This window comes from Trametes versicolor (assembly GCF_000271585.1).
Source record: "Trametes versicolor FP-101664 SS1 unplaced genomic scaffold TRAVEscaffold_12, whole genome shotgun sequence".
In the NCBI taxonomy this organism is placed as follows: Eukaryota; Fungi; Basidiomycota; class Agaricomycetes; order Polyporales; family Polyporaceae; genus Trametes; species Trametes versicolor.
Genome location: NW_007360332.1, coordinates 1,651,772 through 1,678,118, shown reverse-complemented (window position 1 = coordinate 1,678,118; position 26,347 = coordinate 1,651,772). Strand labels below are relative to the sequence as shown.

At 56.4% G+C, this 26,347-nt stretch overlaps 5 protein-coding genes across 5 annotated transcripts; all 5 read left to right on the top strand.

Annotated features, from left to right (window-relative positions):
• Positions 1-5,535: 5,535 nt before the first annotated feature.
• TRAVEDRAFT_133198 (uncharacterized protein) lies at positions 5,536-9,721 on the top strand (the record flags this gene model as incomplete). Its single annotated transcript, XM_008045701.1, has 11 exons — positions 5,536-5,592; positions 5,650-5,883; positions 5,936-6,352; positions 6,393-6,679; positions 6,742-6,977; positions 7,014-7,129; positions 7,189-7,465; positions 7,530-7,895; positions 7,952-8,444; positions 8,575-8,914; positions 8,984-9,721. Coding segments are annotated over 11 exons (3,561 nt in total), but the record flags the coding sequence as incomplete, so codon positions are not given.
• A 531-nt stretch (positions 9,722-10,252) lies between these two features.
• On the top strand, positions 10,253-12,317 carry TRAVEDRAFT_52770 (uncharacterized protein; the record flags this gene model as incomplete). The annotated part of the gene is made up of 8 exons (XM_008045357.1): positions 10,253-10,504; positions 10,560-10,736; positions 10,794-10,871; positions 10,918-11,046; positions 11,097-11,228; positions 11,284-11,495; positions 11,546-11,705; positions 11,760-12,317. 8 exons carry the CDS (start codon positions 10,253-10,255, stop codon positions 12,315-12,317), a joined length of 1,698 nt encoding a protein of 565 aa, XP_008043548.1.
• A 1,084-nt stretch (positions 12,318-13,401) lies between these two features.
• Positions 13,402-14,232, top strand: TRAVEDRAFT_133127 (uncharacterized protein; the record flags this gene model as incomplete). The annotated part of the gene is made up of 4 exons (XM_008045700.1): positions 13,402-13,624; positions 13,689-13,855; positions 13,910-14,108; positions 14,165-14,232. 4 exons carry the CDS (start codon positions 13,402-13,404, stop codon positions 14,230-14,232), a joined length of 657 nt encoding a protein of 218 aa, XP_008043891.1.
• Positions 14,233-15,608: 1,376 nt separating this feature from the next.
• TRAVEDRAFT_133687 (uncharacterized protein) lies at positions 15,609-17,984 on the top strand (the record flags this gene model as incomplete). The annotated part of the gene is made up of 9 exons (XM_008045699.1): positions 15,609-15,817; positions 15,867-15,956; positions 16,013-16,116; positions 16,173-16,418; positions 16,469-16,565; positions 16,615-16,991; positions 17,043-17,468; positions 17,525-17,793; positions 17,856-17,984. 9 exons carry the CDS (start codon positions 15,609-15,611, stop codon positions 17,982-17,984), a joined length of 1,947 nt encoding a protein of 648 aa, XP_008043890.1.
• Positions 17,985-18,302: 318 nt separating this feature from the next.
• TRAVEDRAFT_174467 (uncharacterized protein) lies at positions 18,303-22,432 on the top strand. The gene is made up of 6 exons (XM_008045698.1): positions 18,303-18,387; positions 18,446-18,532; positions 18,582-19,670; positions 19,726-20,575; positions 20,634-20,977; positions 21,030-22,432. Exons 1-6 carry the CDS (start codon positions 18,359-18,361, stop codon positions 21,967-21,969), a joined length of 3,339 nt encoding a protein of 1,112 aa, XP_008043889.1. The 5' UTR covers positions 18,303-18,358; the 3' UTR covers positions 21,970-22,432.
• The last annotated feature ends 3,915 nt before the right edge of the window (positions 22,433-26,347 follow it).

Below are 26,347 nucleotides of genomic sequence, written 5' to 3'. Positions count from 1 at the left end.
CACTGAATGGAATGAGTAAGCGTCGCGGGGGCGCATGGGGCGGAGATGAGCGGGAAATAGGGCGGGCGTGCGGATGGTCCGACCGAGGTGCTTGGAATTGGTGCGGACGGACGCGCCGCGGGGACACGTACGCGCACCCCGCGGTTTCCGCAAAATTTCTATGCACCGCGAGGCAGGCGCAAATAGCTCGCGACGCGCCGACGTGTGCCTCGGGCTTCTTCTCGCTCCAATCTTCGTCGGTCGGCGTGGCTCTGCTCCGGGAGACGGGGTATATGACCACACTCGGTTTGGATGGGGAGGAGGAGGCGACGAGAAGTCCCGCCAAGGTCAGTCGGACCCTGGCCTTGAACAGCGCGAGGGGCGTCCGCCGCGAGAGCCACGCGCTCCGACAAAGACTGCCGTTAGGTCAGCGACGGGCAGTCGGAGTTGCGGCTGCGCACCAATGGCGGGCGGTGCGGGCAGCGCTTGAAGAGGCGGCCAAGGGGCGTTCTTGGCGCTGCTCGTCTTGCGGTCCCGTGGTCCCGAGGTAGGTAGATGCATAACAGTAGGCCTTCATCACTCACTCGAGGGCAAGGGTGGACTGAGAGCCTGCCGGAGATCTGTCAGAGAGCGGTATTGCGGAAGGGTGGCCGGCGCGCGCTTGATGCGCAGGCTTGTCCTGCGTCTGCGCTGGGGGCACTCAGCGTACCATTGTGGACAAAGACAACCGTCTACACTCACTTCTACGTCTGGATCCACCCTCACTGACGGACAGCTCGGCGTTCCTCGCCATCATGGGGTCGACATGCGGTTGAGTGCCTTGAAACAGGACAATAGCCAGCGTCTTGTGTGAGGACCGCGGGACGGACGTCCAAGGTGTGTAGATGACTCTGTATACCGCATCGATGTCCTGTTGTAGACAGCGGCGACACGGTGGCCATCGTACGCGCCGAACCATTTGGACGCGATGGCATGCGAGACGCGCCCCTTGTTCCGTATCCCGAGGAAAGACGCGGACCCGCGGACACGGAGCTTAAGCGAAACCGAAATAAGATAGCCGCGAGGCGACGTGTTGACGTGGTGACTTGCGTTGCGGAGCCTGTCGCAGCGGCAGTACGAGCATCCGGAAAATTTGCCAAGAAGCTCGGGAGGAGCGCCAGAGAACATAGGAGAAGCTGCCGCAGGACAATTGGGGGAAGAAACTGCGGTAGGACAAGGCAAGGGGCTTGCCTACGTCGTCGAATGACCGTCCTTCGCCTTGCGAACGGTGCTTCGGCGCGATGAGATGCTCCAGGATTGACATGGTGGACATGAAACGTGGGCTTCTCGTACAGCAGCATCTTCGCGAGCACGCGGCATGGCGCTGGACACGGTCCGTCCATATGGTGGGGCGCCGAACATCAGGGTCGAGGTGACAGCCTAGCGTTTAGAGCCGATTAGAGAAGCGGCGAGAACAAGGGAGAAGGGGCTCACGAGTAGGGGCAATATATCACTGGCGAGCGTTTTGTGCACCACACGCAGCCTGCGTGCTCGCAACCCTGAACGGCGACTCGGCTACTCCGATCATGCTCGGAGGGAAGTCGAAGTCATGACACGAGGGGGATTGCTGCCGCAGGGAGAGGGAGATGATGGCGCCAGTGCCAGTGATGAAGGACCTCGGGCACTGGGGGGGCGCATTCCTGGCAAATTAGCGGTCGGAGGGGTGTGTTAGCGTCTGAGCTATACGGGGGTGGTTGTTTGTGCGTGACATACCGCATGCATTCCGTGTCACCGAGGGCTGGGAGCAGGGGTGCGATGATGTTGTCGCCGACGCATGGTTTGCCGCTCAGTTCAAACGCCTACTATGGCCACGAATGAGCTCTCCGTGCGGTTGCAGGAGCTCGATAAACACTAACAAACAATACGAGGTAGATTAGTGCATGGTGAGAGGCATAATTACAATATGTATTTACCGAGTGAGCCCATCGCGCGTTGTATGATACATCTTGACATCTACGGCGACTACATCTGAATCTGCAGATCGTCGGGCCAAGTGTTTAGCAGACGTTAAACGCGCTCCCTACGTAGATCATTCAGTTTGAGTGCACAGCCTGAAACGACATCGATGATTAGAGGAACCTCACATCGTTCAGGCTGGATATTGGGATAATTTGGTGGTGGTGTCGATTTGACATCTGCTTCTGGCGCTGAAAACGCTGCTCTACCCTTGCATGCACGGGCAGCAGCTCGTATCAGTATTCGCGCGCCGACACGCACGCGAGCGGCTTGCGAAGGACGAGCGGAAACGCATTGTATTCCACTGGTGTCCTTTCCACGAGGACGTGGCATGGAATCAACTTGAGGATGAGGACGCGAAGCAAGCCGCGGACTTACTTATCGAACGCGACGAGTGCTCGCTTGCATACGCGCATCATTTACTGCCGGTTCAGCTCCAATCGTATTGGCAAGATAAATGTTGAGGCTTGAGGGCGTATTCCGGCCACAAATTGTTGAGGCTTAAGGTGTTCGACCCGCCAGAGGCCGCGACCACTTGTCCCGCCCGGCGCCTCCGAGTCGGAGGGCTGTTGGCGACTCCTATTCATCGAAACCGATAGCCTAGTGAGCTGCATATACGTTACATCAAGAATGAGCTTTTTGGAGGAGTAAGTGCTGGATGTATGCGTCGTCTCCCATGCCCAGTGAGAATCGACAAGATCCAGCCGGATCTGTTTGGGTCCAAATCGATCCAAAAAGGACTCCCACGAGGGATCCTTTTGGATTCGAATGGATCGTAAAAGTGTACAAGGGATCTTTTTCTGAGGATCCATTCCGAACCAAATGGGTCCTTTCGCATCCAGTCGTATCCATCATATCCAGTTCGTTTTAGTTCGTTTTAGACATATATATTGGAGCTTCTATATACGGTACAGGAATATCCGGGCCCCCAAGCTACGCAACCCCAGCACCCCCGTAACCCAACAGCCCGCCCGCCCGCCCTACATCCTCCTCTGAGCTCCCCAAGTCGTGGCCACTCCCTCCATACCCTTCTCCTGAAGAACCCCTTCGCACGCAGAGCATAGACCCACCAAGAACCTCGCTCTGGGGCCCACTCAGACTCACCTTGTGGACGCCTATGGTGCCTTCGCGTGTCGCAACAATGCGTGCTGGTCATCGAATTTTAATCCGGACTATTCGCGCCATTAGTATAGCTATACAGCCCCATCTGTGTGTGCAACTACATACCTGGGCGGGCCACACCGACAGCGCCGGGGGCAGGGGCGGAAGCGGCTGGAATGAGACGTATTTGGACAGCATGACTCTGAGACCTACTAATGGCCTTGTGCACCTGCGATGTCTTCGCGTGTCGCGTCCGTCGTGTCCATCGTGTCCGTCGTGTCCGTCGTGTCCGTCGTGTCCGTCGTGTCCGTCGTGTCAGTCGTGTCCGCTGATCTTTGATTGGTCATTGAGATGCTGCGCACCATTAGCATGGTCCTGCGTATATGCGCAGTTGCGTACCTAGGTGACGCAACACTGGCGGCGGCGGCGATGGCCCTGGATAGAGCTGATAGGACGGAGTACACGGCCGGGGGGTCCTTTCCAGGCGAACTACGGGAGAATGATCACAGTCAATCCTATGCACAGATGCCCATAGGAGGATGACAGGACAGATGTCGGATCTTTGTAGCCGCGCTTATCATGAGAATGAACTGGAGGAGGACCAAGGCAAGGAGAGCCGCCCATGTCGCTTCAGATTCGAGGCGAGATCCTTGCGCGCTAGAGTGATTATCTAAGGTCGACCAAGACCACGTGAGCATGGCGTCGCGCGAAAACGCCAAGTCCACTCCTCCTTGCAGAATTGCACCGAGTCCGACTGATTAAATCCAGCACCTCCGGATTGCGATACGAATGCTTCGCAATCTCAGGGCACGGCCGCCTCTCCTGTCAACACGTTACATCGCTATCAAACAGCGATGGATTCTGCGTTCAGACCTCCGCGCTCGACGACGTGCTGCGCGAAGTTCTGTATTGTTTGCTTGTGACCGCGGAATGGACCTCCTGCGGCTCGTATTGGTTTTGGCCGCGTCCTTTCAATATGCAAGTGCGATGGTACAAGTTTCCCGGATCGATCTCGACTTGGGTCACGGTGCCGGTGTTTTGCTGCAGATGTATTGCAGCATCGCTTATGGTATTGCGTTCCTGGTGTCTATTTCGAAAGGTATGGTTGACCCCCCTGGTATATTACATCTTTTGAGGCTGACTCGGTGGTGGCTCTATAAACAGTCTTTTCCGTCTCATTGACCTTTGAAGACCTCCCTAACAGAGGTGTTCCCCCCCAATCTGCCTGTATGCGGAGGTCCTGGAAGCATGCCGCTTCTCGAGGGCGTTTGGAACCGGTCAAAACGGCGCACTCGTTGGGTCATGCGAGCGGCGGGGATCCTCCGTCTTTGAATAGTCCGAGCCACCATGGAAAGATAGCTCTCCTCGTGACAGGTACTGCCATCCGAACCGTCATCGTGTGTAGGTGCACAAGTTGGTTTCGCTCAGATCCGGTGCTGACAGCCCCCGCAGATCCTGATTTGGCATCGGGAACTGTTCAAACAGTGCTCGATTCTCTGCGCTCTCGCCGTGTCATCCCGGATCTCCGGCGTGTCCATTACGATGTCCTCTTCCCGCCATTCTCCTTCGCTCCTCTCGACCCCTCAGCGCGATTAGCGGACATAGGCGTTCAAGAGCTATCAACGCTCTCGCTCAGGACACGAGTTTTGGGCGGTTCCTCCACGAGCACTGGTCCGGTACAACAGTGTGCGTAGACGGCGCTCATGTTGCCAACGGCGCTCATCCATATTGACTTTCATTTCAATGAGCAGCACAAATTGCGTTCACGGACTCGACCGGCTCGTTTCCGGAGGGCGCGCACCCTGAGCGTATGTATATTATACTTCCATAATTACGAACTTCGCTGACGCTGTGGTAGACTGGCGACCTATGCTTGGGGACTATAAAGGTTATTTTCAGTGTTTAATCTGCAACGACGGCAGGCCACGCTTGCTTCAGCATATCACCACCCACGAAAGGTCAAAGTTTCACCAACGGCGTCTGGAACGACATCAAGATGTAGCGCAACAGGCGACAACCTCGACGGAGATATGTCACAGTGATCCCGGGATCGCACCGCCGTCGCCGAACCTTCTTGGAAGCGATGTCCGAGAGCCGCTTCTTGACTTGCTTACTGATGTGGGCAATAGCGTATCTGAGAGTTCCTCTGGGATTGTGGACTGGGAATCCATCTCGGCTGATGTACAGCTCGAGCACCGGCCCTCATCGGAAGCAGCAGACATAGCACGGCTATCCGCTCAGTTCAAGCAATATCTGGATGACGCCGGTGCAATCGACACTGACTCCTCCGATGAGGACGCTGGGGACCGGTATGAAGACGACGACAACACTAGAGCAGCATCCAGTAATAGGTCAGCAACAACAGAGTCAGCGAATGGTAGGTTCATTGCCCGTTCTATCGCGGATTTTGCGCCCATTAACTGCCACACAGGTCCAGTAAACATTCCACAAGAGGCACCTCTGCGTCGTACTGTATCGCACGCTGATAGCCCATATTTTCCGTGGCCCGACAAGGAGGTGAGCTTATAATGAGCATGCTATCCGAAACTGCAGCGATACTGACTCATGTGATAGACTTGCATTTTGGATATCTTACGGCATATCCCCCGGTGCGCGTTTTCACGCAAGCAGAATGCGGTCATTCACTGGGCACTGCTTGCGCTCGGGGTATCCAATATTCCGTCAGAAGACACGGTGGCGCGGATTTCCGATAGCTTGCAGCAGCTTTTTGGCGTCGCAAGTATCCGGTACAAGGGTGCTTTTGGGCATGTCTACTACGTGAACGACCTAGCGGCACTGATCGCCCAGGTGTGTGCCAACGCGTCCACCGTGATTTATTCTGATATTTCATTTCTGTCAGGAAATGGCCAATCCTCGTGTACGACGGCACCTACAGTTTCTCGCAGAAGACGCGGGGCCCAAATTGAAGGAAGCATGGCAGGCCAAGAGATGGCGTGAGGAGCTCGATCCTGACTTGGCAACCCCCATGATTCGCTACAAGAATCAAGACTTCTACGTCTACGAACCTACACTGCTTACAAACGGTAAAGTCTGCATTCCGTTCGGATGGTTCCGCCGCAAGGGTGCATTATTTGGGCGCGCGTGGGCGCTTTCTCTCGAGCGGGACCGATCAGGGTGGACGGTGCTGAAGTATGAAGAGATCGACGTCCCCGAGAGCTTCCTGCTCTCAAACTTTCCCAATCTGTGCGAGTCGTTCACTTCCTATGGCATCGCGGACCCGCGCAATATCATCGGTACGTCTCTCGACGTTCCCGTAGTGGGCATACATAATAATCGCTAAGATAGGTATTCAAGAGGCCGTTGACAAGGGCTTGACTCCATGGAACTTCACCGATCCCCGCGTCGGGAATCGATGGAGACGACAAGCAAAGGGACATCATGTTCGCGCTTTCCCGATATGGTTGTACTGCGACGACACGTCCGGGAACCTTTCAAAAAAGTGGAATAAACATAATTCCTTCCTTTTCACGCCCGCCGGCCTCCCGCGTTCCCTCGTTCATCAAGAAGAGAACATACACTTCCTGTCGACCTCGAATATTGCCCCGCCTCTGGAAATGTTGGATGGCATTGTTGATCAACTACAGTACGATGCACGATCCTTCGCGACGACTGAATCTACACTAATGCTCGCTTCATGCCTTATAGACAATGTCAGGAGACGGGAATCTGGGCATGGGACTGCGAAGACAAGGAGCTTGTTCTTGTTGTCCCATCAGTGCTTGCAATGCTCGGGGACAACCCTATGCAAAGCGAGATCGCCTGCCATGTGGGGCTTGCCGGGAAGCTCTTCTGTCGAGTATGCTGGGTGTCGAAAGGAGCTGCCGCAGACAACAATGCAGAGGCAGCTCCAGAAGGTGCATGTTCCTCTTCACGTGTGCCTCGTGTTATTGACTGACTAGAATCAATTGCATGTACAGGTACCCCAGATGGTGCTTCAGATTCGCCTGCGAGTCAGCCCCGCGGCCGTCAAAATGCAGGAAAGCAGCAGGAAACGATGCAAGACATGATCGCACGTCTGAGAAACTTCATGACGGTACTATTTGGCTTATACCCGTCGCGCGTACGCAGTTCTGAACCCAGATCATCTTGTAGCTCGGCGCATCAGGGTTACGTTCGCGCGACCAGACACTTCGCTGCCTCAAGTCACAGTTCAATGAGGCGACCCGGGTGGGAGGACAGAGCGAAGTCTTCACTAAGCGAACAAACACGGGTGTGAAGGACACGTTCCAATCGTGGTTCATTGAACGCCTGTGCAAGGTGACAGTTGCGAAGGGCAAGAGCCGTGCCGATAAGACAGCGGAGGTTTCGGCGTTGCTCCAGTCGTTCCCCCCGGAGGAGCTGCTCACGAGCCCTGTCTGGCGTATCAAAGGTACGCTGTCGCAGCAGTATGTACTATGAGTGGTGGTGTCAGCTGACAGTCGCCACCGAAATAGATTTTGATCCTCATCGCGACACACCTGTTGAAGTGCTGCACGTCGTGCTACTCGGATTTGTGAAGTACTTCTGGCGTGACGCCATCGCCCGCTTGAAGGACCCAGAGAAGAAGATCCTTATCGCGCGGCTGTCGTCTTTCGACGTGTCCGGTCTCGGGTTTCCTCCGCTCTCTGGCACAACACTGGTCACATATGCACGATCACTCGTTGGACGTGATTTCCGTGCAGTCGTCCAAGCCGCGCCCTTTGTATTGCACGACTTGAAAGGTATCCCCCCTGAATCACTCGACGTGTGGGCCGCACTCAGTCGTGTGGTCACACTTGTATGGCAGCCCGAGATACACGCTTTGGACGACCACATTGTACGTGGTAGCTGATATCTCTTATAATTACACGATCTCATATCCATGTTACACAGAAAGCGCTCACCGATGCCATCAACTACTTCCTGGAGGCGACGTGTAGGCTCACCCCGCGATGGTTCAATAAACCGAAGTTCCACATACTGCTACATCTTCCAGAGCATATTCGACGCCTCGGACCTCCCATGCTCTTCGCTACCGAAGGGTTTGAATCCTTCAATGCCATCATCCGATCGTTTAGCGTGCACAGCAACCACCAAGCACCATCGCGCGATATTGCAGCCGGTATGGCGCACCACAGCCGCATTCGCCACCTCCTCAGTTGCGGGCTCTTCCACGTGCCGCGGATTGTCGGAGGCCGCATCGATGACACCTCTATTTGCGAGACTAGTACTGGCTCTCTACCTTCAACGAGCTCGTCGTCGGCGCCACGGTCTCCTTGGCTCAGCAAGATATCAGGACCGGCTATCCTGGAAAGAGGAGCTTGGCGTTCTGTAGGTCCGGGTCCGCTGTCACTGCTACATATCGCCAACTTCAGAGACGACCTCCTCCGGTTCAGCACAACAGCAACCATTGCTATTGCAGAAATAGGTACGCTAATGATTGTTCATATCTAAGGAAACTAGTTAACCCAGTACCATAACAGGACTATGTCGCAACCTCGGCCGTGAAGTACCGTGGAGTGCGACCCAAGCGAGCAGCCACGGAGTTCATCTTCAGGCGTCGCTCATGAGACAGCAGTTCCGTACTGTGCAGGAAGTGTTGCTCCAGAACGGCGAATGGTGCAACGCCAGGAAGAGAGATTGGGTGATATATCAAGAGACTACTGCCGGTGACCCGCCTGAGCGAACCCCCAAGCTCGGGAGGGTGCTCGAAGTTTTGCAGATTGTTGGATCGGCCGCCGAGTCTTCCGGCCGAGCAGACGGCGTCCTGATTCAAATCTCACAACTCGGCGCCCTCCACAATGAGTATCGCATGCCTCGTGCCGACCTCTGCGACTCATACAGGCTCCTGCCCGTCTCTGTGAGTCGGTTTCAAGTTGCTGATGCTCCCTTTACCCTGATCTCATATCCCGTCCTTGTCAATCCAAAGGCAATTCGTTGTGTAGCTAACGTTCAACACGACTGTATTGGCAGCAAGTGCAAGATCACAAACACCAAGGAGGTCATTCAAGAGCGCGAGAAAACAGCCAACCTGCACACAGATGAAGTCCGGCATTCCGACAGCGTCCACTTTGTTCTCAATGTGGGACAGATGCGCGATGCATCAGAACTACGACCTCTAGTCCTTCCCCTCCCATCACTTGGCTCTCGAGACGATATTATTCATCACGCTGCAATGCAGGAAGTCGATCGTGCTCACCGCCAGACTCAGGCAGGCGACAGTCTTTCTTCTCGTTCTCGTTCCTCATCTCGGTCCCCGGCTTCGCGCAGTCAGCGGCCCGCATCACCCTCCCGGCTACCTCATCCGACACCCACAGCAAATCCCTCCCTCTCAAGTGCCCGTCCTTCCGTGCCGACTCCGCCACTGTCCATGTCCTCGGACTTGACATCGGCACGACCCATGCGACCGAGTGTCGGACAACATACTGGCCCCCCTCACCCACCTGACTCTCTTCTCCGCAGCGCTATCATGTCATCGTACAAGCAGCCGAACATGCAGGCAGGACCTCCAACGCCTCATGACATGATCGCGAGCACCGTAGGGTCGTCGCCTGCAACTCGCATAACTCATTCCCGCCAGTACCCCCAGTTGATGGCCCGTACTCCGCCTTACGGTTTTGGTCAGGATGATGGTCATGTTACTCGTGGCTCAGATACCTCCTCCTAGTTCCATAATTCCATTTCATTGCTCAGAATATATCTTGTCTATCTTGACCGCTTCTGGCGGTCCTCCCGGGCCAATGTTCTCGTCGACGAGACGGCGAACAGACCACGCGTGACAGTAACACTTGCCCAATTTGGAACAACCTCACAGACATGAACACGTCAACAAGCTCTGCTGCACCCTCCCACCATCATCTGGGGTCGTCCTCATGCACATCGCATTCTTGCGCTTCCTCAAAGGTTTCTGATCTTGGGTTGCCTCAATGCGTCCGAAAAGCGGACGTGCTCACAAGAACTCCACAAACCTCACATCGCTTCTGCGGTTGGCGATAGCAACATGGCACGGGGACACAGCTGCAGACCGGATTCAAACAAACACGACTCCTCGCACCAGCCAAGAAACGTTCGAGGGCTGTAAATCACGCATACGAAAATAACTGACGACCGAGTTTCGGACACGTCCCACAGCCGTCTGCTGTATAAAAGGTGCGTCAAAACAACCTGAATCCTCGCCCCCTCATGCTTAGTTCCTGACATGCCTTCCACCAACGGTGCCTCGTCTATGGTTGTTGAACCTCTGCCGCACGACCATGGCTCTCTAGCAGCCATCGGTCCCCATGCGGTCGAATCTTCGACTCTCACTATGGGGGACCCAGGTGTCGCCACATTGAGTACTCGTCTTGACTCTCCTCCCGTTCTCGACCAGATTTCTCTCTCCATCGACAAGGTGGCCAACGACATGCAACTTGGCCCGCACTATCGGGCGATGTTGCATCGATTCAAGCAGGTACGCGCGACTCGCTCACTTCTCAGAACATGGTTTTGACATTCGCTTCTCGCAGGCCGTATTCCAGCTTCCACCGCAGCATCGGGACGCGTTCTTAATCCAGCAAGCGGTTGCTCTTCGTTCCATTCAGCTCCTCGAAGATCAGCGTCGGGACATCCAGGATATCATCGCATTCTCGGCGACCATACGCACTCACCTCGCAGACCGTCGAACATTGTCAGCAGACCAGCAGGTGAGTTGCTCTTAGTGCTCTCACGGTGCCGCGCTGATGACTCCATGCTTCTATCAGGCTGAGATCACCGCTCTTTGCAAGAAGATGGTGTTTGAGGCCGATCGGACGGATTACGACTTCGCCGACGAGGCTCTCGTACGTGATATCACATTGCAGCTGAATGTACACTCACCCCATGCAGGAGCGTCTCAGGCGGCTGCCTCGGCCCAACATGTTTGTTGAGGTCTTCGAATCGGTCGCATGGACCCAGACGCTCACGACGTCCATCCGGCGGCAGTCCTCGTACGCGCGGAACTCATTGCGGAAAGATGTGCGTAATCACAGGTGTGGTCTACCATTCACTAACCTGGCCCGGTATAGCTGCGGGACTCCGAATTCGATGGGAAGAAGAAGGCTGGGCTGACAAGTTGCGCTAGGAAGGGGTTGCGGAAATACGCCCCTCGGGACGGCCAAGACCTCTCTCCGGAGCTCATCTTTCATCTCGCCATCCTTGTAAGTGATTCTCTGCACGCTTCTTGAATGTGAGATGCGATCACTCTCTTCCCAGCGACGTTTCGTTCGCGAACACAGGGACCTGCTCAATCGTGATGAGTCTGTAGACGATACCGAAGATACGTCCGCGGCGATCACGGGCCCCAAGCGGAAGCGGGTGCGTTTTAGCGAGGATTCAGAGACGTTCTGGGGCGCTGTGTCGGCCTTCTTCTCTGAGAAGAATGCAGAGTGGGGCCGGAGCATCAAGCCCGGAAGCCAATGGGCCAAGTACGTCGACTCATACACACCCGTGCAGTATCTAAATTGTCCCTTTTCAGTTATATCGACGAGTGTATACTCCAAGAGCGCAGGCGATTCCCAGATGACCGCATCCTCGCCATCGCTCAGCGTCCGAGTCAGGATGATGCCGCCCGCCCGCCTTCGCTCCCGGAGTTCACTTTCACCTTCGGGCATTCCCCCAGCAGTTCACGCTCACCTGTAAGCCTTTCTAAATTACTATTGTATCTACAACCCGACTCATAAGCTTCACAGACACCCGGGGAATATCCTGCTTCTGGAGCAGGACGTCTCGATGGCAGGAGTCGGTCTGTTGTCCCAGGGTTCACATTCGGAGATCAGACAGGCACCCAGGACGTCGACATGACTGCGTCCGAGGAGCCTCAGCCTTCTGGGTCCGCTCAACCTGCACCGTCTCCCTCCCCGGCAACTCCTGCACGCTTCCACAACGCTACGCCCTCGACGCCTCTGACTCAGCAGTTCCCGGTCGCTGGAGTGCGCTCAGGCACTCCCGTTTCTCCGCCACGCCCCGCCTCCACGGTCCACCCTGCCGCTCAGTTCGGAGTCAGGAGGGTGGTGAGCGACAGCGGCCATCCTGCGCTGCCCCCGGTCAACGCTCTCGGCCTCGGTATTGAATCGCTTACCATATCACCCAACCATTCTCAACTCTCGCGCGTGGGCCTTGACCTCCCGCCACTCGCTGCGTTCGACGCGCCGCCGTCACCTGCCTATGGGCGTTATCAATACGCCGGCCCGTCATACCACCGTCACGGTTATGGCGAGGCAGAGCCGTACGCCCAGCGGTTCCCCTGAACATGGGCGACCAAGTTGGTGCAGTCGTCGCGTGCAGACGAAGTGGTGAGTATCATCTTATCATGATGTGCATGTGCTTTCTCTGACAGGCTTCTCACCGCCGCAGGGCGTTGGGCTTCACGACTTATGCGCTCTTGAGCAGTCGATCTATGGTTCTCTCGTATGCTAGACTTAGGTAGTGAAATCTTTAATACATTGCATGTTTTCTCGATACGTCGCGATGCCTGGTTCTGAGTGCAACAAGAGTATCGGAAGATTACGGAATGTATTGGGACGGTCGGGGTGGGGTGGGCGCTTGCATGCGCTCCTCGCATCACCCGAAGGACAAGACCGCGGGTCACCCACGGGCCATCACGAACTTGGACTTCCTTCGGTCTCACTTTTTGGGGAATCCAATAGGTGTCCTCAAGTTCTCCACGAAGGCTCTCTTTCTACGGGTTACCTGCAGAGCGCCCCTCGGCCGTGTAGATGGTGGTATGAGAGAGAGCAACACGATGCATGTTGACATCATCGCCAAGAGACTAAATACGCGGGACGCCCGATGCGGAGCCAGTCAGAACTCTATTTCTGGACGGGGCAAGCGCGAGAATTTGAACCGGGTGCGGGAGTGATAGAGATAGTACACAGAACTAGTCTTGTCAAAGTGCCAAACGACACCTGTGTGTCAAAAAACGCACAGAAAGCCTCTCGAACTCGAAAAAAGCGTGATCGAAGTCGGTCAAACTAGCGCTCGGCACTACCATATCCGGGTTTCATTCGACAAGGATCCTGGAGGACGCAAATGGATCGATTTGGTTCGGATTAGATCATGTCAATTCTCACTGGGTCCCATGCCTGGACGGCCTTGTTGCAGGACAAACCTGAGTTTGTCCGAGGAGCAGAGCGCGAGACGAGCGCTTCCCCACGCGCCCTGAACACGTGACCTGCGCGACCCCTTCAGGCGCCTCGCGCTTTCCCGTCCTCGCGACGAACAACCAAGGACTCGTCCACTACCACCTTGTTGCTTCTTCTCATCTAGCTCGCTTGCTCCCAAGAGACATCTTGATACAACACTGAAGGCCAAAACATGTCTCATCAAGCAAAAATGGCAGTTTCTGCAGCCTCGTCTTCGTCCAGCGCGTCCCTCCTCGACTGGTTTAAACCTCTGCGAAGCGAAGCGATTGCACGGTTGCGGACGAACACTGTAGGCCTAGTTGGCCTTGTGATACTATCCAATCTTCTCCCCGTACCGTCGCCTTGGAGAGCGTTCGATGTGGTGTGGCAGCGGAGACCGACAAGCGCGCCATATTACTACCTTTGTGCTGCAGGTACGTGCACCGCGGTTGATCATAAATGTAACGGATGATACATCTGCAATCCGTTTCGTTGTAGAAATTGCGCTCCTTGCAGTGTTGCTATTCAACGTTGTGCAAGCTTCGTATGCATTAAAATACCCCCGCGTACCGCCGCCACCCCCTCCCTCACCAGCAAGAAAGGCGAAGGACACGCCCCTCTCCCCTGCGCGTCAGTGGCGTCTCTCCAGCAGCACCACCCCGAATGTAAGATTCTGCGTCGAACGGCTTGGCTTGAACTTACCGTGGACTTCACCACAGTCCAGTCCACAAAGGCAGAAGGCCTTCTCGTCGTACGCGCCATCGCCCGTCTCGACACCTTCGCGCATAGTCAACTACACCATTCCCGGTTCGGTAGCCTCGCCTCCAGACGCGTCGTTCGCGTCGTCGATGTCGGTTCCTGGGTCTCCCGCGTCGCCACTAGCTGCATATCGTGGACGGCACAGTGCTTCCGTAGGACGTGCGTATCACTTTGAGTTCTATCTGCTCCTGAATGGTTGCTGATTCTCCGCACAGGTGCATTCGACGGGTCTTTGCTCAGCCGGCTGGCGAAGGATGATGACGAGGACGAGGACTATGCATAATCAGCTCATGAAACGTAAATATTCACGCCTATCATCATGATGTATGTGCTGCATGAGTTCACGGATATAATACCGATGCGACCCTGTGTGCTGCTAGTGTGCGTAATATCTGTCTACGTAAGTATTGTGCCACCGTATCTCGGCTCGCAGCGTTGTCTCTCAACGTTGCGATGCAGCCGCTCGTTGCTAGCCACAACTACAACGACTCTGGTTGCAACTTGCAGCGGCCGCCGTCAAGTGGTGGAAAGACATTGTCTCGGTCACATGACCGGCGACGCGGTCAATTAATGGGCGCCTCCTGCTAACGGCAGCCCCTTGTTCAACTTGTCCTCAACTCTCATCTTCCTCGCCCCCTGGCCGCCTGAATCGCGGTGACCACCAGCTCTGAGCACGAATCGAACAAGAAACAAAGGAGTACACTGCTAAAGATGGAGGCAAAGTGAGTACAGGTTGTTCTTTGTGCCATCAGATCGAGAGAGACGCGTCAGACGCGTCGCGGTGGGCAGCTTGCCACCCGGCGGCGAAGAGGGGTGTTCTGGGTAAGACTTGCATGCCGCAGCGTTGAAATACCACCGCGGCTCTCACTTTCAGTGACTCGAGCTTTCCTTTTCAGTATCCAGGCAGCACGTTGGTGTCGGCTATGGGGGCCATGCTGCTGCAGTGCCGGCATATCTCTCCATGGCCCGTCAAGCGCACGCACTATTTTACGTCTCCTCGAGTCAATGCGAGGGTGTCTTGTTTGACGCACCAGCTAATAACGCATAAATAGGAGGCGACAGCTCGCTCAGAATTCTGCTCTCTATCCGGATCTCATTCCTCTGGGCGGGCGAGCGAAACCCGCGTCCTCCACCACGACACCTACGGCTTCATCCAGCAAGTCTGGGAGCCAGCCGGCAAGAACGACCCCTGCGTTTACTCCCAGATCAGCGTTGTTGAATACGCCGCAGTCTATCATCGTGAGTTTGAACATAAGTTTGGTGCAGCGGCTGTTTACTGACAGATTGAGCAGAGTGTATCATCCTCCAACGACTCCCCCGACGCCCCGCGCAATCACCGAGCCGCGCCTATAGAGATTTCTTCCGACTCCGAAGGCGACGATATTCTGGTTGTGTAAGTAGGCTGCTACTCGGCGGCAATGATATGCTTCTAAGTAGTTCCTTCAAAGACCGCCGCTGCGTGCGCAGCCACCGAACAACGCCCGACCAATGCCCCAGCAAACAGCGCCCAAGCCATCGTTTGGCAGCAAACCTGCCATGCCGATTCATATACCCTCCAATAGGGACGTGCCTCGCCCTCCGGCGCGCCCTCCCGCATACGCCCACCTAGAGCAGGAAACGTTTGATATCGATCACATAGGCCCGGTCGACGACAGGCCGATGACTCAGGAAGAGACGGCGAAGGCTTTGCAAGACTTCGTGCACGAGGGGTACAACGACGGGGATGTCGACTTTGACCCAGAGGACACGATCGTTGAAGGGTTCCGCGATGACGTCAGGCTGCTGCCGCACCAAATCAAGAGCCGCGCATTCATGGCCGAACGCGAAACGGGGAAGAAGAACGGCGGCATACTCGCGGACGACATGGGGTAAGCATCGCTTTGACGGCGATGGTGACAATACTAACCTTTGTCGCAGACTTGGCAAGACCATCTCGACACTTACGCGTATCTTGGACGGGCGCCCTACGCAGAAGGATAAGTCCGCAGGATTCTCTGGGTCTACGTTGTAAGTTATACTTGATTTTTTTCAGCATACGTGAGTGACTGGAACTTTGCCCCAAGGGTCGTATGCCCTGTCGCGCTGGTGTCGCAATGGGAGAGCGAGGTCAAGAAATACACATCTGGCCTTCGCGTGGTCCAGCACCACGGCGCCAGCCGGACGAGCGGTAAGTGGTATGCGTCAGGCGAAGCATCGTAGAGTAACTAAGCCCCTGTGGTACAGATCCTTATGAACTTGAGCGCGCTCACATCGTGGTTACCTCGTACTCCGTGGTTACATCGGAGTATGGAGTGTATGGTGGGGGTAAAGACGAGTCTAAGGCGGACGGGAAGAAGAAGAAGAAGGGCAAAGAGTCCGACTCGGACGACTCGGACTCGGACTCGATCCAGAAGCGTCTCAAGGCCGCACCGCGGAGGGGCAAGGTCAAGGACGCGTTGTTCAGGGTCAAGTGGTGGAGGATCGTATTGGGTACGTTGCTTCGCACTACCCTCAGTCATTCGTTTGTTGATCTCCTGCAGACGAGGCGCACAACATCAAGAACCGCAACACGAAGGCAGCCATCGCATGCTGCGCTTTGGACGCGAAGTATCGTTGGTGCCTTACGGGCACACCGATGTACGTTGAGACAGCGTATCTAAAGAGTGATGGCTGAGACCGTCTACAGGCAAAACAACGTCGAGGAGATCTATTCCCTCATCAAGTTCCTGCGCATCGTTCCGCTTAACGACTGGCCCACCTTCAACTCTTCTATCGCCAAGCCTGTCAAAGCTGGCAAGCCTGTCCGCGCGCTCAAGCGCCTTCAGGTGGTCCTGCAGAAGATTATGTTGCGTCGCACGAAGACTACCGTGATCAATGGAAAGCCGATCTTGCAACTCCCCGATCGCCTGGTCAACATAGTGGATTGTGTATTCGACGATGATGAACGCGCGTTCTATCTATCTGTTGAGGAGAAGGTCCAGAACCGACTCGAGGCACTGCAGCAAGGCGACATCAACAAGGCGTACACGTCCGTGCTCGTTTTGCTTCTGCGCATGCGGCAAGGTGAGCACTCTAACTTTCACTGAGAATGCGTGCTTACGCGTCTTGCCGTAGCTTGCAACCATCCCGGCCTGATCTCGGAGGACTACAAGAAGGACGAGCAAGCCGTTGAACCGAAGAGCGCAAGTCAGAATGAGAATGACGACGGCGACGACGACGAACTGGCCAACATGCTCGCTGGGCTCGCGATCAAGCGCAAGCCGTGCCAGGTTTGCCAGAGCCCGCTCAGCGCAAGCAACACGTGGAAGGACGACGTCTGCGTGGACTGCGAGGAGGTGTACAAGGCTGCGAAGAAGAAGCTCGGGGACCCGACGGCGAACCTGCCGCCGCACTCGTCCAAGACGCGCAAGATCATGGACATCCTGCGCGACGCCGAGGACAGGGGCGAGGGCGAGAAGACGATCATCTTCTCGCAGTTCACCAGCATGCTGGACTTGATCGAGCCGTTCCTGCGCCACGAGCGCGTCAAGTTTGTTCGCTGTAAGTCTCCTACAATACCATAATAGCTACTCCGAAGGTACTGACACATGGCGCAGACGACGGCTCGATGAACAAGGTTCAGCGCGACGAGGCGCTGAGCAAGATCAGCGAGAACGCTGCGACGAAAGTCATCCTGATCTCGTTCAAGGCTGGTAGCACCGGCTTGAACTTGACGTGCTGCAACAATGTCATCCTCGTCGACCCATGGTGGAACCCTGCCCTTGAGGATCAGGCGTTCGACCGTGCGCATCGTTTCGGACAGAAGCGCACTGTGAACATCTACAAGCTCTGTGTGCCTGATACCGTTGAGCAGCGTATCCTCGAGGTGAGCGTAGTGTACACGTTTGCGCTCATATTGCAAGTCCTGACATGTCGGCGTGTTTGTAGCTGCAGGAGAAGAAGCGGGCGCTCGCGGCCGCAGCGCTGTCCGGCGACAAGTACAAGAACATGCGTCTCGGCATCGACGACCTCGTCGCCCTTTTCCGCGCCGATGGGCACGACGATGACGAGGACTAAGCACGACGCGTGCGATAGTTCTACAGTCTTTACCGCCGCTCGCGGAGAAGCTAAGGTCTTTGGATGTATTCTTGCATTTTTGCTATGTCTTGCTCATCTCGACTACCACTACCATGTATATCATCTTGTCGTGTTTGATACCGTTAGCCTACGCACACTGATACTACTGTCGTCGCCAATGTCGTTCTCTTTGTTTTATGGCTTAACAAATGCTTGCGGAGGTAACGTAACGTTCATTGCCTGCGGTAAGATAAGCGCCCCGAGGTCGACTTCGGAGGCGCTTACCCTCCTCTCTCTTGACCTCCTACCATCGACCCCAATGATGATCCTCTACGTCTCTGCCCGATGAAACATGCGTTCATCTCGCTGCCATTATGTCTGAAGAAGCTGCACACCTAGCTAGGTATGCTCAATTGCACTATTGCAACTTTGTGCGACCGTGTACTAAACGGGGTGCCTAGGGAGGCGAAGAGCTTCCAGCATACTCTAAAAGACTCACTCAAGGCCAAGGATCCATGGGATAGAGAGACGGACTTTACGCGGAAACAGTACGCCCATTATACCCTACATTGCTACTCGAAGCTTACCCTAAGGAAGGCTGCGGCGGAATTGTCTGCGGCTGCTCCTGCTACATCCGTATGCCCCGGAATCCAAGGACGCCGAGACGATGCTATGGATCCAGACGTCCTACCAGTTCATCTCCCTCTACAAGCAGCGTATAGCCGCACTCGACCGCGCCATTCACAGCAACTCTCGTCAACAGCAGCACCAGCAGCAAGCACAGGGGCAGCAGGGGCAGGGGCAGCAGGGAGGGCAGCAGCCGCCCCGCCAGCACGGCGGGCACGGCGTCGTTGAGTACCGCAAGCTCCTGCAGCGCTTCCGCCAATTTCTCGCCGACGAGGAGAAGTTCTGGATCCAGCTAATCGTGCGTATCCGGAGGATTTTCCAGCTCGAAGACACGCAGCCCGTTCTCGCCGAGCTTGGCATCCTTCCGGACGACGACGGCACGCCTGCGGACGGCGCGGCGCCCAAACGCAACCATTTCCAGTTCCCATCCGATGCAGACGTCGAGGCCGCCGCGCCGTCGCTTACGCCCACCACCCGGGAGCAGCGTGAAAGCCGGATGTCCATTCTCAGTAAGGCGCTCGTGTGTCTCGGCGACATCGAGCGCTACAAGGAGCAGTACAACGAGGCGGGTGGACGGCCGCGCGCCGGGCACGAAGACGGGCCCCCTGCGGTCAACCCGAACAACCAGAAGGGCGGACGCGGACGGAAGGGCGGGGCAGCGCCGCCGAACGGTGCGCCTCCCTTGTTGGCGCGGCTGCGCGACTACCAGAAGGCGCGCCAGTGTTACCAGCAGGCGCGCATTCTCCTACCGCAAGATGGGAACCCGGCGCACCAGATGGCCATTCTGGCATCGTACCAGAAGGATACGTTTGGCTCCCTGGTGCACTACTATCGTGCATTGTGCGTTCGAACGCCGTATGACACCGCTGCCGACAACCTCGGCACTGTGCTGACCAAGGCCCTTGACGCGTGGAGATCGCGGGGCGCAAAGAAGGAAAAGGAGCGGGAGAAGGAGCACCTTCGCGGAGAGCTGCCGTCAATGGCCCCACGGCTGCGCGTCGAGGCATTCAAGGAGAAGCTGATCGTTCTGCATGCGCTGTGGAGGCTTTCACCAGACGAGTGCGTCTCCTTGTCGTGTATAGTATGCATTCAATGCTAATCTTCGATATATCAGGGCTGACGCGATAGCGCCGAACCTGCCTCAGAAAATCGCGGAGGAGTTCAAGGCTCTGGTTTCCGACCGCGTCCTCCCCCACGATATCATCATGACGGCTATAATCCTTGCCCAGGGAGCACTGTGGAAACACCGCATGTTCCGGAATTCGTCCAGCGGCAGTCACAGGAGGAGCATACCCGCGGCGGTGTCGGCTACTGTGGAAAGCTCGATAGCTGCGCATCTCCTCACTATGCACAGGGTCCTTCTCGAGGTCGGAATTGTACAGATTGCTGAAGCCCCGCCGGAAGACGCTGCAGAGCACGACCTTGCCCAGCGGATCACCGCGGAGTTCCGGCGCACACTACCGGCTCTCAGAATCGGGAGCAAATGGCTGAGAGCGAACCTGCGCTACCTCGCCCAGGCTTGGCAGCAGCACATCGCGAACGGCGCCGCACCCGACACCCCGTCGTCTTCGAAGCCGAAGGGCCGGGACCGTAGACGAGATAGCGACAGACGCTCGAGCGGTGCGACTACCACCCCCACAATGCCTGGTCTCCCCGAATTTTGGCGATCATATGCGCAGTTCGCGACCGCGCTGTGGCGTATGTTCCCCCAGCAGAAGCTCCCGAAGCTTGTGACGACTTTGGACGAGGATGTGGAGATGGCGGGCTTCCTGCCGCTGAAGAAGTTCGTGCCGAGTGAGGTCGTCGGAGCAACCACCGCTTCCAAGGACATACCCGTTGACGATCGTAATGGCGGACCGGCGAAGGTGAAAACGCTGCAGCCAGAGCAAGTGCATCCAAACGAGGAGCAGCTCATGAGGATCGCGGATCTCCTTGCAGACGCACAAGCTCTCGCCAGGGACGAGGTATATCAGTCTCAAATGCCGAGAGAGGGGCTGCTAACAAGCCACGGTATTGTTATAGATATGTCCATTGAACGTCTTTGAAGGCAACTTCTCAGTCGAAGGAACGTATTATCCGCCCGCTGCAGATCGACGACCCCCTCAGAAGATCCGCCCGCCTCCGACCCAGTCCCAAGCACAGGCTGTCCGTGAACCCGCTCGGCAGCATGTCTCGCTAAAAGACCCTCCTCAGTTCCTTCCACATCTGACATACGAGCCCCGCGGCATGGAGCGGGATGAGGATAACATGACAGACATTACTCGCACGGAGGATGATCCTGTCGATGCCGCTTTCCGCAAAGCGTTAGGTCCCCCGACTGACGCCGGAGACGATGATGAAGAGGATGAGATTGTTTGGGAACCCCGGTCAGTCCCCCTCTCTGTAACCTGATATTTCCTCACTCAAACCCCTCGTCAGCGCGGCTCCCGTTCCACCACCTATCTCTCGGGATCCTGTCGTCGTCGCCGCGCCGAAAAGTGTGCCACCACCTGCTATCTCACCCCCAAGGCCTCACGTCTCTAGCCCGGTTGCTCCCGCTCTAAGCCCGCGCAGTCCGCCTTCTCGGTCTCCCAACTTCGCGCCGAAGCGCAGTGTGGACCTCACGCCGCCATCAGGGCTTCCCCCTAGTGTCACCACTGCCCAGGACATCCTTGCCCACGTCCTCCTCCCGCCGAAGGGTGACTTGGCTCGATCGCTGCATGCTCGTCAGGCATCGTCGCCTCCCACCCACATGCTGTTCGGCTCAAACCCTCTCGGCGGCGGTCCGTCGATATGGTCATCGAGCGAGAGCGACGGGCTCGGTTTCCAGGGCGCTGCGGGCACCACGAGCGGCCCCTCGTATCCGTCGTACCAGCTGCAGAGCCAGTCGCAGATCGCACATACGCAGTCGCCCGCGTATCCTCTACAATCTACGCTCAGTCTGGGACACGGGTCCGTGCCTCTCGGAACGAGTCGCTCCTACAACGGGTTGCCGCCGGTCGGGCACAGCCATCAACGGGTCCAGTCGCTGTCGCTGGGGCGTTCGCCGATGTTCCCGCTAAGCCAGGGCCAGGAGTTGTACTCGTCCAGCCGGAGTCAGAACCAAAGCCAAAGTCAGAGTCAACCGCTGCCGGACGGGTTCGGCTCGTACCCTGCGCTCACTGAGCACTCAGCCGTCGCGTATAGCACCGGCGTACCCGCTGCATACGCCGATCCCGTGTACTCCCGCAAGATGGACGCCGGCTTCCTTCACCAAGGGACGATGGGATACGCCGACCGCTCCCTCCCCTACCACGTCGACGCGAGGACGAACGGCACCCAGCCCGGGCCGTACCCCGCGCTGTCTTCGATGGCCCAGCTGTGGAACAATGGCGGCTGAACGGCTTCGCTGCCGTGTACCGGAACTATAACTCTAGACTATCCCTCCGCGAACGGCTGCGGCACTTGCTGCGTCGCGTGGATCGCCAAGGCCTCCTGTACGAGGGAGCCCGAGACTCGCCCGTAGAAGCTAGCACACCCCTGGGAGGGCAGGAAACCGCGACATCTCGGCGCCGTAAGACCCCGGGTCGCGGTCAGCTCGTCGCAACGCCCTCTGTCGAAATTCCTCCCGCGGGCCCCCCGAACGGCGCTCGTCTCAGCGCAACACTTTCCGCCCGGACTTCTGTGTCGCCTATGTGTCTATTCTTCGCTGCAGTGTGTTGTATTGCCCTGGTTCAATGCTCCCCGATCTCGTTTCTATGCTATCGTGATGTGCCTCCTTCCATGCTCCAAGTTCGCTCACATATATCTCCCTTGTGCCGGGGCCTGTGAGCTTGTACTATAGATTCCGTGGATCCGCTCGGCCGTTCCCATTTCGTGGTGCGGTACTATGTATCAGGTTTGAGTCGGCGTCGATGTCCGGGCGCGCGCGCCTGTGTGCCGTGTGCCGTGGCCGAGTACTTGTACGCGTATGATATGTTTCCGCTGACTCTCCGTGTAGAAACCGTGCCGTAGACGTCCTCAGTCTTGCTATGTCATCTCATTGAGAGCGCTGCATATAGTCAATGTGCGATCGGGGAGTAGTCTAGCGGTATATACGCCGAATACACGCTGTCCGAACTACGCCGTGTTCTTCAGATCAAGATTCCGATGTGTTTGGTCGTTTGCGCTCTGCTGCGTTACCCACACATATATCGACTGACATGGGACAAACAGGGGACGCACAGCGAGGAACGCATAGGGAATACAGGACAAGGATGGCATTGACGGTCTACAACGCTGTGCCAACTCTATGCTCCAGACACGGGACAAGACAGGCTTCGCGTCCCGGCGCGAGAGTGCGCTGCGCACTGGTGGCATTTAGGGTTTCGGTACACCATAGTCGACCGTGTATAGTCTTGACCAAGGCCGCGGCTGGACATCTGGGAGTCGTCACGCGACTCAGAGCGACGGGATGCGGATAGGGTGCTCGCGACGTCGCGCCATGGTCCTGCAAGCGTGTCGGCAGGTTCGAAGCGCGTCGCTCGGGGCGCGGACAGACGGGAACGCCGGAGGCATACGGTGCCTTTGCACGATCTGCGCCAAGGAGACAGCGAGACGTGTGTCGACGTGGGACCAGGTGCTGATGCTGCATGCGTGCAGCAATCCTTTGCGACACAAGAACGGACGCGGCGTCGACGTAGTGGTTTGGCAGTCTCCAACCCGGAGCGGGAGCGTGTGATGAGTTTGTGATCTGCACTCAAGCGAGGGAGGTAAGCTTACCGTGCCACCTCTGGACGACGTGAATGGCGAGCGAAGTCCTACGAATTTGGCAGCATATGTTGGACGAGGTCGAGGATCGTTTCCAAGACTTGTTAGAAGGAAAGAATGTACGGGCGTACCCGCTGGCGGGGATACCATGCGCAAGCTGCTGTCAGTAAATTTTGTAGGCAGCCACCAGTTGCTGGTCTGCGCGTCCTACACGGTCATCATGGTAGGACGAAGGACGTCAATGGGCGCCTATGTAATGCGAACCTCTCTGCACTCCTCTCTTCCCTTGTCTCTCTGCTCTCCGCTCGTGCATTCTAGTACTTGGCTCACCTCCTACCATGCTCTGCTAGATCTCTCGTTGTCTCGTCTACAACCTCTTCCGAGCTTGCTAGGTATCAGGAACGCTAGGCAGTTCGACGCCAAAATTCTCTCCGATAATGAAACCGCAGACGGACATGCTCGCCCCGGTGCGACAGGAGAAGGTACTCGCGCACATGTGGATATCTGAGAATGTGGTGCGTAAGTGTATGCGTATATGTTGCTATGCAGCCTCCTGGAAGAGGAGGTGACCGCATGTCGCTCTGCCTCCGCCGCCCTCCCTCTTCCCGTCCCAGCTCGAGCGTGCTATGCGGCTCGTGCGTGCAACAAGTCATGCATAGCCATTGCGAGGTCGTTGGTGCGCACGCCAGCACGTTCCAGTCGTCGGGTTGGGTAGCCATGCACATATATTTTGCAGCTTTCAGCGATCTCCCGCGCAGTGTCCGCTCCCCTTGAGCAACGGTCGATGCTATCCCCGGCACCCGCATTGGCTGATACTCCTTTTCCTCTCATCTAGAGGGCTGTTTTCGACACCTTATGTCTATTTCGTCGCTATACAAATGGTCCTCCACACAGAACGGGATGGAGTCTCACTTACGATTCGACACGCTCGCGGTGCAGGATGCTGTGGGTACGATCGTCGTCGCCCATCCTCTAGTCGACGCCGGTCGACCATCACCCTCAGGTACGCATAACTCGCCCCTGGTCGTACCCTCTCCCGCCGTCGCCGCCCATCGGCGCCGTGTACATATCGTACCGATCTCTCGTCCGCTGTATCGGCGCTATCAATTAAGTTTGTCCCCATCATGTTCCCCGTCCGTTCCACGCCTTCGACCGGTCCTCGATCCGCGCAACACCGAGCGGATCCTTGCATCCCTTACTGGCCAGGCCTTTCCGCCCAACGCGCTGCGCTCCCGCCTGTGCCGTCGGCGTCTCGCGCCCGAGGACGCTCGCGCTGCAGACGACGCGCGCTCTAGAGAAGCATGTATCGCTTCGCTTCTACTTCTCGCGCGGACAGCGTGCACGGCTCCTCAACGCCGTCGCACCGCACTCCCTCCCCTGCGCTGACGCCGTCGCAGGTCGGTCGGTCGCCCGCGCTGTATCGCGCAGTGCACACGCCTCGCCGTAGGCCGTGCCGTCGTCGTGGGATGCGCCACTAAGTACCCTCTCTGCGGGCAGCGTGCGAACGCTCACGCACGAGGCCGTCGTATAAGGTTTTATAGATGCCGCGATGCGGCGCGTGGTTGCGACTCGCCGGGGCTACAAGTACAAGGCTTGGTCTGCCGGTGCTCGCGTCCGACTCCCTCCTCTCGCAACCTCGCTGCTGCCTCCGCTCACGCTCACCGTCTTGCCCGCCCTCACGCCAGACCATGGAGAACTCGCGCCTCCCGATCGAGGTCTGCGAACGTGTCATCGATGAGTGTTTCGATTTCGATTGGAAAGACCGCCGTGAGACTCTGAGAGCCTGTGCGTTGACATGCTCTCAGTGGCTTCCTCGGAGCCGGTATAACCTCTACCATGAGCTGAGGCTAAATGACAGTAAAAGAGCTGGCTCAATTGTGGACACATTCACAGCCAGACCTGAGCTTGCTGAGCATGTGAGAGTGATTAACATACGGCCTGGTGGCCACTATGTACCCTTGACTCAGCTGTTGAGCCTTCCCTCACTAAGGAAGTGTCAGAGGCTTGAAATGAAAATAGGATCTCTGAAGGGTTTTCCCCCAAGATATGTGCAGAATTGCCTGGCCCCATTGCTGACCAATTTTGCAAGTGTGGTCAAATTAAACGTTGCAGTCTGGTCTGCTGCATCAGCCATAGATTTCTTCCACATCATCTGGGCAATGCCCCAGCTACTATGGTGTAGGTTTTATGATGTAGACACTTTCACACTAGCTGCATCATCATTGGACCACCTGAGGAAGACAGCTTCGAAGATCAAGCCCAGGCTGCACCTAAACACATTGGTACTTGACGCTAGGGTGAGCTCACAACATGAACATCCCAACTTGATTGCATTTTGTAAGTTGTAAACCACTCTTCAGCTCAGCAAGTTGGCACAAATCCAGGGCTATCCCCCGCAAGGAGCATTTGGGTCACTTGTGAATCTCACCAGGTTTGAGTTTGGATTCACAACTGCTGCTGCAGTGTCAGGTGAGTATGACTTTGTGCTATGCCTCTCTTCTCTCACATGAGCAATCTGCTAGACAGTTTCCTTCAATTTCTGGGCGAGATGGTGTCCCTGGAAAAACTCAAGATTACAATCTGGTTTGTAGAGTATAAACCAGGAGGAGCTGACCCTCTCACACAGGTGTTAAGATATATGCAGTCATCACATCTCAAGAAATGTGACATTTTCTTTTTGCCAAACAACCGGTATAGGTGCAAACGGGGTGATCTCCTTGAAGTCATCAGCGGTAAAGCAATGCAGCAGTGGTTACAACATTTGCCCTCCATTCCAGAGTTCATCATCAGAGTAAGGGAGAATGATGCAGCTTTCAACAAGGATTGGTGGACCACCAAGATCACAAAGAACCTGCCTGCCTTGAAGGACACCCTAACAGCGCATGCTTATTATCGTATGTCAGATGCATTTTTTCATTGAGCGCCAGTGCACTGAACATATTTCAAATGGGAAAGTAGGACAGAACAATTTATGGATGGAAGACTTGCCAGCAGAAGCTGCCCCATCTATGTGAGTGAAAATATTGCAC